General features: G+C 37.6%; 2 protein-coding genes across 8 annotated transcripts in view; one reads left to right on the top strand and one right to left on the bottom strand.

The window, feature by feature from the left end:
• NOC3L (NOC3 like DNA replication regulator) overlaps window positions 1–14,710 on the top strand; it is a 41,100-nt gene that overhangs the window by 24,612 nt on the left and 1,778 nt on the right. Inside the window, exons 17-21 of one of the 2 annotated variants that reach the window (XM_082406519.1) lie at window positions 284–465; window positions 1,491–1,619; window positions 2,302–2,399; window positions 5,329–5,413; window positions 5,739–6,125. In XM_082406519.1, coding sequence (XP_082262645.1) covers window positions 284–465; window positions 1,491–1,619; window positions 2,302–2,399; window positions 5,329–5,413; window positions 5,739–5,867 — 623 coding nt within the window. In that variant the 3' untranslated portion in view covers window positions 5,868–6,125. Of the gene's footprint in view, window positions 1–283; window positions 466–1,490; window positions 1,620–2,301; window positions 2,400–5,328; window positions 5,414–5,738; window positions 6,126–14,710 lie in introns of those variants that run through there. The other variant, XM_082406520.1, reaches the window with a different exon arrangement.
• Window positions 10,098–14,710, bottom strand: part of PLCE1 (phospholipase C epsilon 1) — a 311,658-nt gene continuing 307,045 nt past the window's right edge. For 5 of the 6 annotated variants that reach the window (XM_082406420.1, XM_082406416.1, XM_082406419.1 and 2 more), the window contains 2 exons: window positions 14,196–14,408; window positions 10,098–11,267 (listed from right to left, as the gene is read on the bottom strand). In XM_082406420.1, coding sequence (XP_082262546.1) covers window positions 14,220–14,408 — 189 coding nt within the window. In that variant the 3' untranslated portion in view covers window positions 10,098–11,267; window positions 14,196–14,219. Of the gene's footprint in view, window positions 11,268–13,915; window positions 14,001–14,195; window positions 14,409–14,710 lie in introns of all 6 variants that reach the window. The other variant, XR_014248798.1, reaches the window with a different exon arrangement.

Genomic DNA, 14,710 nt, shown 5'->3' with positions numbered 1-14,710 from the left:
TGAAAATTGAGAAATAGGAGCAGGTATATAAAATGCTGGCCTGCCAGTGCCACACATCTGTATTTAACCTTAAGTGAGACTTGGAGTGAGAGAACTTTTGGAATTGACTGGAGATGCAGTGCAGCTCACATCGCCGTGTGAGCAGTCTGGCACTGCTTCATCGGTTAGGGAAGTGATGTGGGACAGGTGCGATAGGCTCCTCTTGGATTTTTCCAAAGTTCAGTGAAGTTGCATGATGAAAAAGTAATGAGAACAGCCCCAAAGGGTATATCTGCTGTTTTAGGTGCTACGAATGAAGGTGTTGAGATCGTCCTCCAGTGCCTTGACGTCATGCTGACTAAGCGCAGAAAGCAAGTTTCTCAGCAGCGGGCCCTTGCCTTCATCAAGCGCCTTTGTACCCTTGCTCTTCATGTGCTTCCAAATTCAAGCATTGGCATTTTAGCAACTAACAGAATATTAATGCATGTAAGTAGTGATGCAAACGAATAGAGCTAAGTTCTTACAGTGCAACAATGGTGTTTTGTTTGATGCATTTTTTTTTCCCGCATTTACATTATTTTTTTAATTATAAAAATAATTCACACTTGTAACAAGATAAGGTGATAAAAGAAGTACATGAAATTACAAAAGGAAAGCATGCCACCCCTACTGACACTCTCCATTTTTACGATTTGGTGGGTATCCTTCCAGAAGACTTAAAAAAATTCATTTATAAATGTGTACACTAAACACACACAAACAACAAAACTTTTTTCTTTTTTAATGGAGAGGGGATTATGATATACAATATTGTTCTACAACTCTTTTTTAACACTTAATGGTGATGAACACATTTTGTGTCAGTACAGATACAGCTACTTGGTCTCTTTAATGACTATTGGTTTAACAAATACTTACATAGTTCTTACTATGTGAATTCCACTGTTACAATGCTTTACAAAAATTAACTCACTTAATTTTCATAACAACTCTGTGAAGTAGCTACTATTACTGTTCCCATTTTATAGATGGGGAAAACTGAGGTCCAGAGAGACTAAGAAACTTGCCTAAAGTGACGCTGCTAGTAAGTGGCAGAGATGGGATTTAAATTTAGGCAGTCTGGCTTTTACACTTTGCATTTTTCTTTTGATGGATGTAAGTTGTTTCCTTTTTTGCTATTATAAATGATGCTATAGTGAATATTCTTATAAGTGTATCTAATGTAATTATTCCTATAGGAAAGATTCCTAAAAGTGGGGTTGCTGAGTGAAAGAATATCTGTTTTCTTTTGCAAGATAAAATTAATTCTTTTCAAAGCAAGCTAATATTCTTTTGTTCTCTTGTGGAATAAACTTAAATTGCAAAAATTAAGACTAGGTATAAAGTGCATGTGCTCATAGCTCTTCCGTAACTGTAAAATCAAATTATGTAAAAGTACAGAATCCAATAACGTTCTTAAAATTAATAATATTACTTTAACTAATCCTTCTTTTTATGTGACATTTTTGCAGACTTTCCCCAAAACAGATCTGTTGCTTGACAATGAATCTCAGGGTAGTGGAGTTTTCCTTCCTGAGCTGGATGAACCTGAGTACTGCAACGCTCAGAACACTGCTCTTTGGGAATTGCATGCGCTGAGGGTAAGAGCCCCCCGCCCCTTTTTGTGAGGGCTTTTTCAGTTTTACCCCCAAGTAGTTATAATTGCCAGAGAACTTAACATATTTTGTTCTGGGACTGCCTTTCCTAGAATTCCTGTCTAAATACTCTACATTTCACTTTGCTCTTACTATTAAGATGTTGAAATGCGTTTTCTAAGGAAGCAGAAAATGATTTCAGTATTGTGGGGTGAGATTTCTTGAAGTCATTCCCTGACACTCTTCAGAATAGAAGATGTGTTATCAGGCACATTTGTATTGGGTCTTATTCAGGGGGACTTCCAGAGGCCTGCGGCCCGCCAGTTTCAAGAGGGTTTCACCTACGTTGTGATCCTACAGTGCGGACAGCAGCATTATAGTGGAAATATGTTTCAGGAAACCTGTTGTAAACTAACTTCTTTCACTCTGAAAGAGAAATTGCCTTTTGATTTTTCTTTTCATACTGTAAAAGCAAGACTAAGCTACTTCACTGGTAACTTGGTCATCAAACAGATTTGTGTTGGAATCTTGTGAGCAAAGATACTGTTTTTTTTCTGTAGGTATGTGGTTCTAATGAATTACATATGCATATGTGGTTTTTTAAAAAAATTAATGTTTATTAAAGTGTAGCTAGTGTCTTATAAAATATTGACCCGTGCAAAATATGGTTGTCCTGTTTCCCCTTCAGCGACATTACCATCCCATAGTGCAGAGATTTGCAGCTCACCTCATCGCTGGAGCCCCTTCCGAAGGCTCAGAAGCACTCAAACCAGAGTTGAGCCGAAGGTAGTATTTAGCATTGCCTTATTATAGAACTGCAAATTTCAGTTGATAGCTGTTTTGACTATGAGAAGTCTGTTTTACAAAGTAATAGATTTCAAAATGTAAAGTGCTGGTTGGTTATCTGGACTTGGTCCACTTCATATTCCTGAATTATTCCAAAGAGAAAACATTGCTGACTGTGATTTTGTTAGTTTGTTTTGAGTAATTACTTAACCTTTTTTTTTTTTGGTCATAAAAAGTTTCACCCATACAGGTGAGTAGAAAGAATAGTGAATCCCCATGTGCTCATTACTTAGGTTCAACATTTAATAAGATGATGCCATATTTGCTTTATGTGAAGGTCCATGAGTCCAGCCACAGAACCTTTTTTTTTTCCCCCTCCAAATGGTTCTGCTAGGACAAGAAAGGGAGACGTGAGGAGGGAGAGAAAAGAAGTGCTTTGAACACTGCCACCCAGAATGGAGCAGTTTCTCTCCTTGGCCCTCATAGCCATCTCTGTTCAGTGCCCCCGACCTGTGAGGGTTTGGACTGGCACTTCCAACATTCACCTTACATGCTTCCAAATGGGGAAAAGCGTCCTTCTAAAAGAAGTTTCTTTTCCCACAACTTTTTGATCTGAAAAGAATTCGTACAGAGAAGTTGAAACAGTAGTAATTATCGTTTTTCCCCCCACAAAATCAACTAGGAAATACTTCAGTTATACAGAAAAGAAGAGAAAATGGTATGACACCCTTATAATATTCCCATCACTCAGAATTAATATTTTGTTGCAGATTTTCCCCCTCCTTTGCAAGCCCACTGGTTTCTTTAAATCAGAGATCACAGACAAGTGACCTGTAGGCAAGATTTTCTGGCTTCTTCAGAGTTTGAACAAGAATCTAATTGGTTGGTATCTTTTAAATATTGGAAGAATTCGCCTAAAAATCATTTCCAGCTTCTCTTGAAATACTGAGAGGTTTGACGAAACAGGTCTATATTTTTACAAGGCAGTAGTCAGCTGTATCCCTCTCTAAATGAGACATAAATTGTAATTTCCTGTAAACCCTTTTCCTTCTGGGTAGGATAGCGATAACCTTTGCTCTTATTAAATAGTAAAATGGCCATTTACTTCTTTCATCCCTCATACTTCCCACCTGTACCCCAGCTTTGTTTTTCAAAAGGAAAAGGAGAAAATGATTCTTTGTCACTTCTTCACAATCCTTTTCTGGTATGTTTTTGTCAGAGATCTTCACCATTTGCCTCATTTATGCCAGAGGTTTCCTTTTCTGGAGGAAGATGAATGGATTTATCCCAAAGGCTTGAGAAGGGAGACTCTTGATGGGCTTCCCCTGGGGAGTGGAGCTTGGGATGTGAGCCTGATTGCATCCCTTGCCGATCTCCTTTGGAGAATGTGAACCAATCTCAAATCATTAAGGATTCATTTACATGCATGGGTATAGACATTTATTCTGTCCTGATTGGCCTTTCCTTGCTTTCAATCCAGGCAAACAACTGAAGGGTTGAGCTGATTGAAATCCGTGGAAGATGACTCCATGCCTTATGCTCTCATGACTAACTTACACCTAGTTGCGTATCGTTCACATAACTGGTTGAGTTGGGATTTGATCATATTGAGCTTGAGGGCTTTTGCTCAGCCTTCTTTTTGTCCAGACCTATATTTCTAAATGTATACCAGACCTCTCTGAGGTGGATTTAGTTGGATAATGATGTCATAACATGGAGATTTAGGATTTATTTTATATAAGTGTGTTTTGTTGGTTTCCAAAGAAAACAAAAACAATAATTAGAAAAGATATATGCATTCTTATGTTCATTGCCGCATTATTCACAGTAGCCAAGATATGGAAGCAACCTAAATGCCCACCAATAGATGAATGGGTAAAGAAGGTGAGGTATATATACACACAATGGAATATTACTCAGCCATGAAAAAAAGAATTAAAGCTTGCCATTTGCAACAACATGGATGGACCTAGAGAGAATTATGCTAAGTGAAATAAGTCAGAGAAAGACAAATACTGTATGATTTCACTCTAAAAAACAAAACAAATGAACAAACAAAACAGAAACAGAGTCATAAATACAGAGAACAAACAGGTGGTGCCAGACGGGAGGGGGTTAGGAGGAGGAGAGAAATAGGTGAGGGAGATTAAGAGGTACAAACTTGCAGTTGCAAAATAAATGTCACAGGTATGAAATGTACAGTGTGGGGAATATGGTCAATAATTATGTAATATCTTTGTATGATGACAAGTGGTAAGTAGACTTATCGTGGTGAACATTTTGAAATGTATAGAAATATCAAATCACTATGTTGTGTAACAGGAACTAACAGAGTTGTAGGTCAATTTTACTTCAAAAACAAACAAACTCATAGAAAAAGAGATCAGATTTGTGGCTACCAGAAGGCGGAATTGGATGAAGGCAGTCAGAAAGTACAAACCTCCAATTATAGGATAAATAATTACTAGGGATGTAATGTACAACATGATAAATATAATTAACACTATTGTATGTTACGTATGAAAGTTAAGTGAATAAATCTTGAGTTCTCATCAGGAGGAAAAATTTTTTTTCTATTTCACTGATTTTGTATCTATATGAGATGATGGAGGTTCACTAAACTTATTGTGGTAATTCATTTCATGATGTATGCAAATCAGATCACGCTGTACATTTTAAACTTACACAGTGCTGTATGTCAATTATATCTGAATAAAACTGGAAGAAAATAAAACTGGGACAAAGAAGATTTTAATGAGAAAAAGGAAACAAAAACGAAAGCAGGATTATGTTATATATAGGTTTAGAATAATGAGTACAATCTAATTGTTTTCTCTGGGTACAATCTAATTCTCTGGGTACAATCTAAATATTTTCAAGTTACACAGATATGGTGGTGTCTTTACTTTTCTTATATTTGTGATTATAGATCTGCTGCAGAACTTTTTGAGGCTTATAGCATGGCAGCAATGACATTCAATCCTCCTGTTGAATCTTCAAATTCCAAAAGGAAGGTATGTGATACTTTTCATTATTTTTTTTAAAGGATGAAATAACTAAATTAATATGTCTCTTAATACCTGATTTCAACTTGCTTGTTTCGTGTTAGGAGTTGATGGTAGGATAGATTTCTGGGGTTGGAATTCTATAGAGTCAGTCAGGAGACTGTTTCATTCAATGTAGGATATGGCTGATATGTCCAAGACCTGACCCAGCACCTGTCGTTATGTTTCATGTGTTAGTTTGGTGTCAGCTGTTGCCACTTTTAACTTTGCTCAGGCTTGGCTTTTGCTTATGGCATAAGCAAACTTTTAACTCATACTTTTAATATTTTTTCAGGATAAAGTTTTACAAGGGGATTCATTTTTAAGTGAAGAGTTAAGTCAACTAATCAAAAGACATTGTAGTGAAGTTGCTACTCAGTTGCCTCTGGATTTCACCAAATATTTGGAAACATCACTACGGTAGTAGAAGAATGAAAAGTCAGGGGACTTTGTTGTATATTTGTGTGTTTGTGCAGATGCACATAAAGATATATTGTTAATTTAGGACCTTCTCTTGAGGAGGAAGAATTATCCTTTGTGTGGCACAGGGTTCTGCCCCAATTCTGAAAATATGCACAGGAAAATCAAGACCATGAGATTGCTTTCTACCATTCAGTTACTCTTTATAACCAAATACTTTTTATAACGAAATAAATGTTTTTTTTTAATTGTACCACCATGATGGAAGTGAGAAACATTCTAAATTTGAGTGTATATATTTTTATGAAAAGTTTTAAGAAAAAAAAAATAGCTTCCAATTGGATACCAGGTCCTTTGGCTCTTACTGGACAATATGCTTCAAGAAGTAACCTAATTTGGCATTTGTGAAAAAGAGTGAGTGCTCATCATGGCTACTTTCAAAGAAAGTTTGAATGTGATTCTAGTCTCTTCGAAGTTCGTCGCATTTTCTGACATGCTCTGGAGGGTGATGGTGGAAAAAATCAAGTCTGAGACTTTCTTTACCATTCTGTTTTAAGGATAAAGGGTACCGAGCGAGGGGCTTTTTTTTTTTTTCTCCCTTTTTTTTTTTTTAACAGATGAAATGCCTATTCTTATGAATATAATTAAAAAGCAGTATTTTATGTGACAGCTATTGCCATATTCTAGGAATGGCTTATGAAATAAGTGTTTTAATGACCAGGTTGCAAATATCCTCTACTGCGAATAGCTGAATAAAACAGCTGCTTTTTTCTGCTTCCTATTCTTGTGAGCATTTAAAAAAATGCACAGCAGTCCAACTAAATAGATCTATTTCTTCAAAGCTGTAGAAGCCAAATATTTTGGCCTAGGGTAGTGTTTAAAGTTCTTTTTTTTCTCATGAAGTAAATGAAAATAGAAGGTTCCTTTATCATGGCAGCAGAGTGGGGCATATCAGCTAAATAGCGCATGTTAATCTTTTAGCATATTATATGTGGTTTTAAAAAGTGTTTTTAAGATCAATTTTTTTAGGCTTGATTATTTAATGGTGAGAAATGTATGGTTCATTATATAAATACTTGCTTTTAATGCACTTTTTAGATATTAAAGTCCAGGAATGTTATGAATATTTGTTTAGATGACCAAGGGGTCTTTCCCCATTGGAGCACAAGTGACCAGTACATGTCACAAATCATTTATTTTCCAAACATATACAAATACATTTATATTTAACGTTGGCAGCAAAAACTATAGTTTAAATGAAAAATCAATTTTAAAATAAAAATTCATCAACTATTTCACACTTGTATTATGCTTTTAACCTTCTTGTTACACATATAGAGAATCACAATGGGACCATAAAATTATACATCTTGTATTTGAATATCCTATATGAATTTGAGGATGAAACATATTTGTGTACTAACTTCTGTAGCCTTGTACTGATGAGTTTCATTTTCAGAACTAAATATTATAGTCATTAATAATAACATACACACACACCCTGAGGCTATAATAAACTACAGCCTTAATATCTATTTTTTTAACTAGATAAATATTGAGCACCTACTATGTGCTTAGCACTGTGCTAGGCACTTAAAAGTGAAGTCGGGTAATAACAGGCATAAGACGTAGCCTCAGTCTTGCATGCCCTTGCATGTTGAGTCAGATCATTCACACATTTTTTTGAACGCAACATTACCCAATTCAGTGTCAGAGTGAGTTGTTTCAAAGTTCAGAGACCTGTATCATCTGAAATAGGGAAGGTTTCAGAGGCCTGCTGGATGGCAGACTTGAGCATAGTATGTTTTGGATCTAAGAGATGTGTACGAACAGCTTGGTAATCATGGAGATTCAGTATTTCAAGAACATTCAGGTATTCCTGTCAGAATCCTTAGCCATCATGCAAGGACTGCATTTAGGAAGCTGATAGGAAGAAATGGCAGAGAACATATAAATTGTTAACAATGTACTGTATCATGTTGACCCAAGTTTGGGCTTTGTGTAAGAGGCAGTCTCTTTTTCTAACAACTTTTTGGAGGGTCCAGGTATTCTCCTCTTCTTGCCTTGCTGCTGATTTAAGAGAAGCAACTAAAAGTGTTCGAGGCAGCCCGCTAGAGAGCTCTTTTTCCCTGTAGGCTGCCTCTCACTATGCCAAGTTCAAGATCAGACACCAGCCAGGAAAATCCTCCTTACTGGCATGGGAGCAGAGTTGTGGAGCTTCGTGTTTTAGTTAATTCAGTTTTACCAGGCCAGTACGCAAGCTCTGATTACTTTTCAGAATTAAGCAAGGCCTGCGGGTGTCTGGCAGAAGAGGAGAGGTCTACAGAGATACTAGAAAGGGAGAGAACAGAGGAAGGGGAAGATGTGTTTTAAAAAAAAGTACATAGGGAGCCATAGGGGAGGCCCGCTTTCATTTAATGAGCCTCCAGTGTCTCCAGAGCCATCAAGATGGGAGACCTTTGTGTGAAAGTAAATTTGACTTTTGACTCACTTTTGTTGAGTCTAGACTCCATATTTCTCCCCAGCTGGAGAATTTATAAATAACTTTTACTTGGTAAGGATGACACGAAAAGAGGTGTTCCTTTAAGAAGGCACTTTCTTCCCAAATAATGTTGTTACTTCCTGCAGATTTATCCTCAAACTTATTCTCAACTCCTTCACACCCTTATATAATCTTTGTGAAACAATTACAGAGGAGGTGACTGAGAGGAAGTTAATCTGTTTTTTCCAGCATCACACATCTTATTCTTATTCTTATCTTTTCTTGCCAGCTATCATAATCTTAAAAGTGGCACCACCCAACAGAATTCATGCTCCTTTGTTTTTAGTGAAGCGTTTTAAAATATTTTTTTTCAAAATCTTGTAATAAATACAGCTTGCATATTTGTTCGTTTATTGGGTGAAGTAGAAAAGAACAGCTTATTGCTTTGCCGGGCAAAGGGGGCCACAGGGGGCTAATGCCCTCAAAACTGCGTGTCCCGACCTGGAGGGGTTAGTGAGGAGTTTTATAGTAATGGTTCAAAGAGGGCGCCATCAGCTCATGGACATTCTGATTGGTTGATGGTGAGGTAAGTGGGAGTCGGCATCATCAACCTTCTGGTTCCGACCGGTCTGGGGTCTGCGTGCTTGTGGGCACCATACCCTTCATTTCTCCCACTTGGTGGGGGTTTCAGCCAGCTTGTATATATTTAGATTCTTTTCCATATCGACTTTACTGATGAAAGTTCGCTACCCAAATTTTTAATGGTATGGAAAGTATGAAGTAGTAATGGGTATAGTGTGGGTGACTATTTTAGATGCATTCTAAATAGGATAATTTCTTTCATTTGCTATAGTAATATAACTGTATAATTCAGAGAAGCTCTAAATCAAAATTTCCTACTTTTGGCAAACACCAGGTTGTGCTGGTTAGCTGTAATAGTAGAGTAGTCCCCTCTAAAGTCCCCAAGACTCAAATACAGTAGAGTATGTCCTTTTACCTCAAAATGAACCACCAAGTTGGGCTGCAGCGTAGGCCGGAGGTTGGGTTCACTTACTCGCTAAAACCTAGTCTCCCTTTCAGTCTCGAGGTAAGTTTCAGATTTTGTGCTAAGAAGGGCCATGGGGTGGGGTGCTGCAGGGCTTAGAGTCAAGGCCAAGTGATAAACCTAGTGAGACCAGTCTTGCTTTCCATCTCGCTACTCTGCACAGTTTTCATCTTGACTCTTGCCAGTTAGACCAGTAACCCAATTTTTATGACACAGTAAGCCCAGCCAGAGGAAAAAATGCCTCTTAGTTTAGAGAAACTTGATTACGGTTTCTGGAATATTTTAAAAAATGAGGCAGCATTGTACGTTTGTTGTAGACTGATTATTTGATTTAAAAAGAAACCTGTAGCACTGTACAAACGACATCAAACTGGAATAGCCTGAATTCTGTTGACAAGCAAACAGTAGTTCTTCTGGCATTAAAGCTTTGACTCAGTCAGAACTTCCAATAACATGAAAGCTGGGCCGTGTGTTTTTAACACTTCTGTTAGCGTATGCAAAGAACTTGGGGATTGTTTTATTCATTTTTTTATGGTGAAAAACTTCTCAAAGCAAAGGTTAGGATTTTTAGTGTGTTTTATAATTTGAAGAAAAACGTCTTAAATTTTAATGTCAATAGAAAGATAAAATTTGGATTTTACTTAGAGGAAGAACACCTTTCATTTTAAAAATCATAATTTGCTTCATGCCAAGAATAAGAAGACTCCTTTACATGTACATGATAGTTTTATACAGCAAGGTTTTTAAAATAATTTACATTAAATGGCAAGTTACATGAATTCTGGCCTATTTCAGATATTCAGAGCATACATTTTCTTTTTAGGAGATTTGTTTTCAAATAGTGAGATAGAACCACTAACGCTTCTAATCTGCAAGCAATATCAAGAAAGCTATGTATAATAAATATATAGGTACAATGTCAGTACAAACCTAGTAAAATAAATAAACACCAACTCAATCTACTTTTGCTTTAAAAACATGGTTAAGTTTCTTGTTAAGATGTCACAACTCAGTAGATATTATACGTTATTCTAAATTCATTTTATGGAAACCAAAAGTCTGTGAATATATAAGCAATGAACGTAAAAAACCCAACATCATTCTGTAGCTAAAAAGAAATACTACAGAATTCACAATGGTACACAATATAGAAACTAAATTGAATTACTTTTTAATGAATCTTATAGGACATATTTACACTTGCAATGCCCAAAATCTTCCAATTCTCAGCCATAAAATGTATGACTAAACTAGCCTGCCTGTTTTCATATACCTCTGTGCATCTTGTTCCCAGTTTTCTAAGTCAGGTCAGCAAACTATGGCCCTTGGGCCAAATCCAGCCTGCCACCTGGTTTCGTGTGGCTCTTGAACTAAGAATAGTTTTTACATTTTTAAATGATTTTAAAAAATCAAAAGAGGAATATTTATTACATGGGAAAATTATATGAAATTACAATTTCAGTGTCTTTATATAGTTTTCTTGGATCACAGCCACATTCATTCACGTACGTATTGTCTATGGCTGCTTTTGCACTACAGCTGAGTTGAGTCATTGCAGTGGAGACCATATGGCCCATAAGGCCTAAAATATTTACTGTCTAGCCCTTTACAAAGTTTGTTGACCCTTATTGCAAGGTTAGCAATGGTTTTTCCAACTGTTGACACGTGTAAAATGGCATCTGCTGGGCTTCATTGCTTCATCAGGAAACTGGTTGGTAGCTAGCGCTGTGCCATTTTGCTTGACCTCAGTGTGGACCTCATATCGCAAGTTCAGAAATCATCAATTTCCAGTTTAAGTCTAATGAAAATAAGGAAGTTATAGCTGTTTCCATCATGTTCACTCTTGACTTTATAACTTCTTGCCCAATGATCTTCACCTGTAAAGTTGAATACATAGGCTTGTTAGTCTCTTTAAAGTTAAGGAGCAGAAACGTTCATAGTGTAGCAAGGTTTAAGGTTGTTCAGCCAACAGAAACCCAAGCTCTGGTGACTGGGTTTGGGGAAGACACTATTTCCTATAAACTCACAGTGGTAGAACATGATGTTCCTGGGAGGTGGAACATGAGGCTATTTCTGCCCTGGAACATCACATTCTTTAGAAAGATTTTTTTTTTTTTAAACCATAATTAAACTGTTCAGCTTTGAAAAAAAAAAAAAGGTGGACTTCTGTCAACTACTTGGGTAAGTTAAATAATTATTTGTTTAGAAATTCTTAGATTATTATTAGGAGGTAACTTGAAACTTTAGAGGTGACTATTTCAGAACAAATAACGAGAAATATATCACTCAGCAATAAAAATATTAAACTTGTTTTCTTACGAGCATATACATACAGAAAGGCCCTTCTTTTTTCACAAATGCTCTTTCTTCGAAGCACCATTTGTAAAATTAATAACATGGGATCTATATTCCCATAGATGCACCAATGGCTATTACTATTATTATATCAATGGCTATTTTTATTTTATTTATTTTTAAATTAAAAAATATTTATTATTTATCTATTTATTTATTTGGCTGCACTGGGTCTTAGTTGCAGCACAGGGGTCTTCGTTGCCGTGTGCAGGATCTTCAGTTGCAGTATGTGGGCTCTTTTAGTTGCGGCATTCATTTCTTAGTTGTGGCATGCGGGATCTAGTTCCCTGACCAGGTATCGAACCTGGGCCCCCTGCATTGGGAGTGCGGAGTCTTAGCCACTGGACCACCAGGGAGGTTCCTCAATGGCTACTTTTAAAGAGAAGCTGGGCTTCCTTGGTGGCGCAGCGGTTGAGAATCTGCCTGCCAATGCAGGGGACACGGGTTCGAGCCCTGGTCTGGGAGGATCCCACATGCTGCAGAGCAACTGGGCCCGTGAGCCACAACTACTTAGCCTGCGCGTCTGGAGCCTGTGCTCCGCAACAAGAGAGGCCGCGATAGTGAGAGGCCCACGCACCGCCATGAAGAGTGGCCCCCACTTGCCGCAACTAGAGAAAGCCCTCGCGCAGAAACGAAGACCCAATGCAGCCAAAAATAAATAAATAAATAAATAAAATAAAATAAAAAAATAGCTTTAAAAAAATAAAAAAATAAAGAGAAGCTTCCCCAAGTTTAGCAAAAGATGTGAGGTCAATTGACTGATTCTGAATATCTGCTTACTATAGGAAAATTGAGTCCAAAGGCAACTGTCTAAATCACCACCACCCTCCCTACTCTCCTAAAATATAAGCAACTAGTAATGCTCATTATAGCAAGCACATTATTTTAAAGTCAAATTTCTAGTGGAGTTGTATTCTTACGTACTTACTAATCTTCTGGCACACTGAGGGCTCTTTATGTGCAGAGTGTAATTTCACTCTGTCATTACGGAGGTTATAATAGAGAGGTGTGCATAACAGTATCACACCTATGATTTATTTGATGCTAAGTTCTTGATATGGAAAACAATATTTGAAATTTTGATTCCTGTCTTTATTGTGTGCTCACACACCCACTACCACTGTGAGTCATTTTCCAGAAGTTGGAGAGGCTGAGCATGGTACTTAGTCCTAAAGCTCACTGGGCTTTCGGAGACACTGCCTGTCTCGGTGACACTGTGGCAGGAAAGGAAGTGAGTCTGAACTTTAAAAATGGGATACCGGAGGTACCGCAACAGAAAATGGGTGTTGAGCCTTCTCAGAGTCTGGAACAGCCCAGGGCTTCACTATTCTCTGCATATTCACTATTATCTGATGCTGTGTGATGTGGATTGCTGCCATAGAGCTGAGATTTCTTCCTGATGCGTCTTTGCGTACAGAACCTTAAAAAGCCCTGACTCGGGATAATGGGATGTGCAAAAGTTCTGGAGGAGGCAGTTTCCTGTATTTGGCCTCGTCTGTTTTGAAAGAGCTTTCTTTGTAAGTGTACACGGGGCACCAATTGTTTTAGGAGTTGCTCCTTAAACACTGGCTCAATGTATCAGCCTTCTTTTGGGCTGTTATAAGTCAAATTTGGCCCTGTCAAGAGATATTAATAAATTCTTTAATTATGAGCTTCTACAAATATCTGATTGTGATGAAGACAGATGAGGCAGCTCTGTAGTATAAGCAACAATGCCTTCACTGTGCAGTTGGTCTCTTGAGAATTTTAAATCTTAGAACCATGATGGAACAGGTGAAAAATGGGCGTTAATAATCCCTTGGGTTCATTAAGAAACTAAGTGAAAAGAAGAAATCTATGTTTGGTTTCCTCACATGCTTTTTCTTTTTTTAAATTCAGGTTCCATATAAATAGTCTGTTTTAAGATAGAATGAAATTTACTCTGTATGTGAATACCAAGCAGTAAGCTGGCAACCAAAGGCATGATTTACTGCAGGCTGTTATGTCATTTTGCTTTCTTTTTAATCATTACATCCTGGATGCCAGATTTTAATTTTTTAATTGAGGCAGAAGAAGTTGAGGTTGTTGAGAGTAAATCAGACCTAAATTAGAAGAACATCAAACTAGAAATCCAAAGGAATAAAAGCTGAATGGCCCATAGCCGCCCTTCAAGAATGTTCATATGAGTTACCAGTAATTAAGACAGTTCTGTGTCTGATGAAATAAGGCTGTTGTAGTTTGGGCAAGTTTGTTGTCCTCTTGGGGCCTTTAGTTATCTACAAAATAAGGAGATCTAAAGTTATCAGTGCTGAAGTGATGTGTATCTTCAGAGCCCTCTTCCTGTAGGGTACCATTCCTACCTGCCTCAGGGACATCCTCTTGGAAAAGACAAACGATAGTGTACAGACTGTGTCTTACAAAGTAGTGTAAGTTGACCCCCCGTTTCAGAACAGTGCAATGACTCAGAATACCTGGGTAAAACGTGCTACCCTTGCTCACTGTCGATAGTCTATCGTGTCACTGGAGGACATGCTGCCCACAGGTTTCTCCTCCTTGTTTTGGACATTTTCTGAGGCCAAGACCTGAGAAGATGACGTGAGTCCTCGGGGCTGTTTAGTCGACTTGGTGAGCTTCTTGAGTTCGCTTGCAAAAGAGATGCCTTTTCTTTTGTCTTCTCGGGATGCCTGTGGAAAACGAGAATCTTCCATTGGTATTAGGTTAAAGCCAGGGTCCCCAATCACATGACACTGTATGAGAAAAAGCCCTTTCTTGTTCCCTCTCTAGTAAGTAGAGCTTTGGAAAGCAGGGCTGAAGGACTCCCCTCTCAGGACTGCGTAAGCTCAGAGGGGAAGACATTTCTTTCCACACAGTGAAAACAGCCAAACAACATTCTTCCGACTAATTTCCTTGACTCGGGAACTTTCTCCTAGATTTCATTAGCTCCTGAATTTGATTACAGTGTAGTTATGAATATCAAATAATTTGT

This window comes from Balaenoptera borealis (genome assembly GCF_965194805.1).
Source record: "Balaenoptera borealis genome assembly, chromosome: 10".
In the NCBI taxonomy this organism is placed as follows: domain Eukaryota; kingdom Metazoa; phylum Chordata; class Mammalia; order Artiodactyla; family Balaenopteridae; genus Balaenoptera; species Balaenoptera borealis.
Note: the sequence above shows the minus strand (reverse complement) of the source record. Positions and strands in the feature narration are given on the sequence as shown.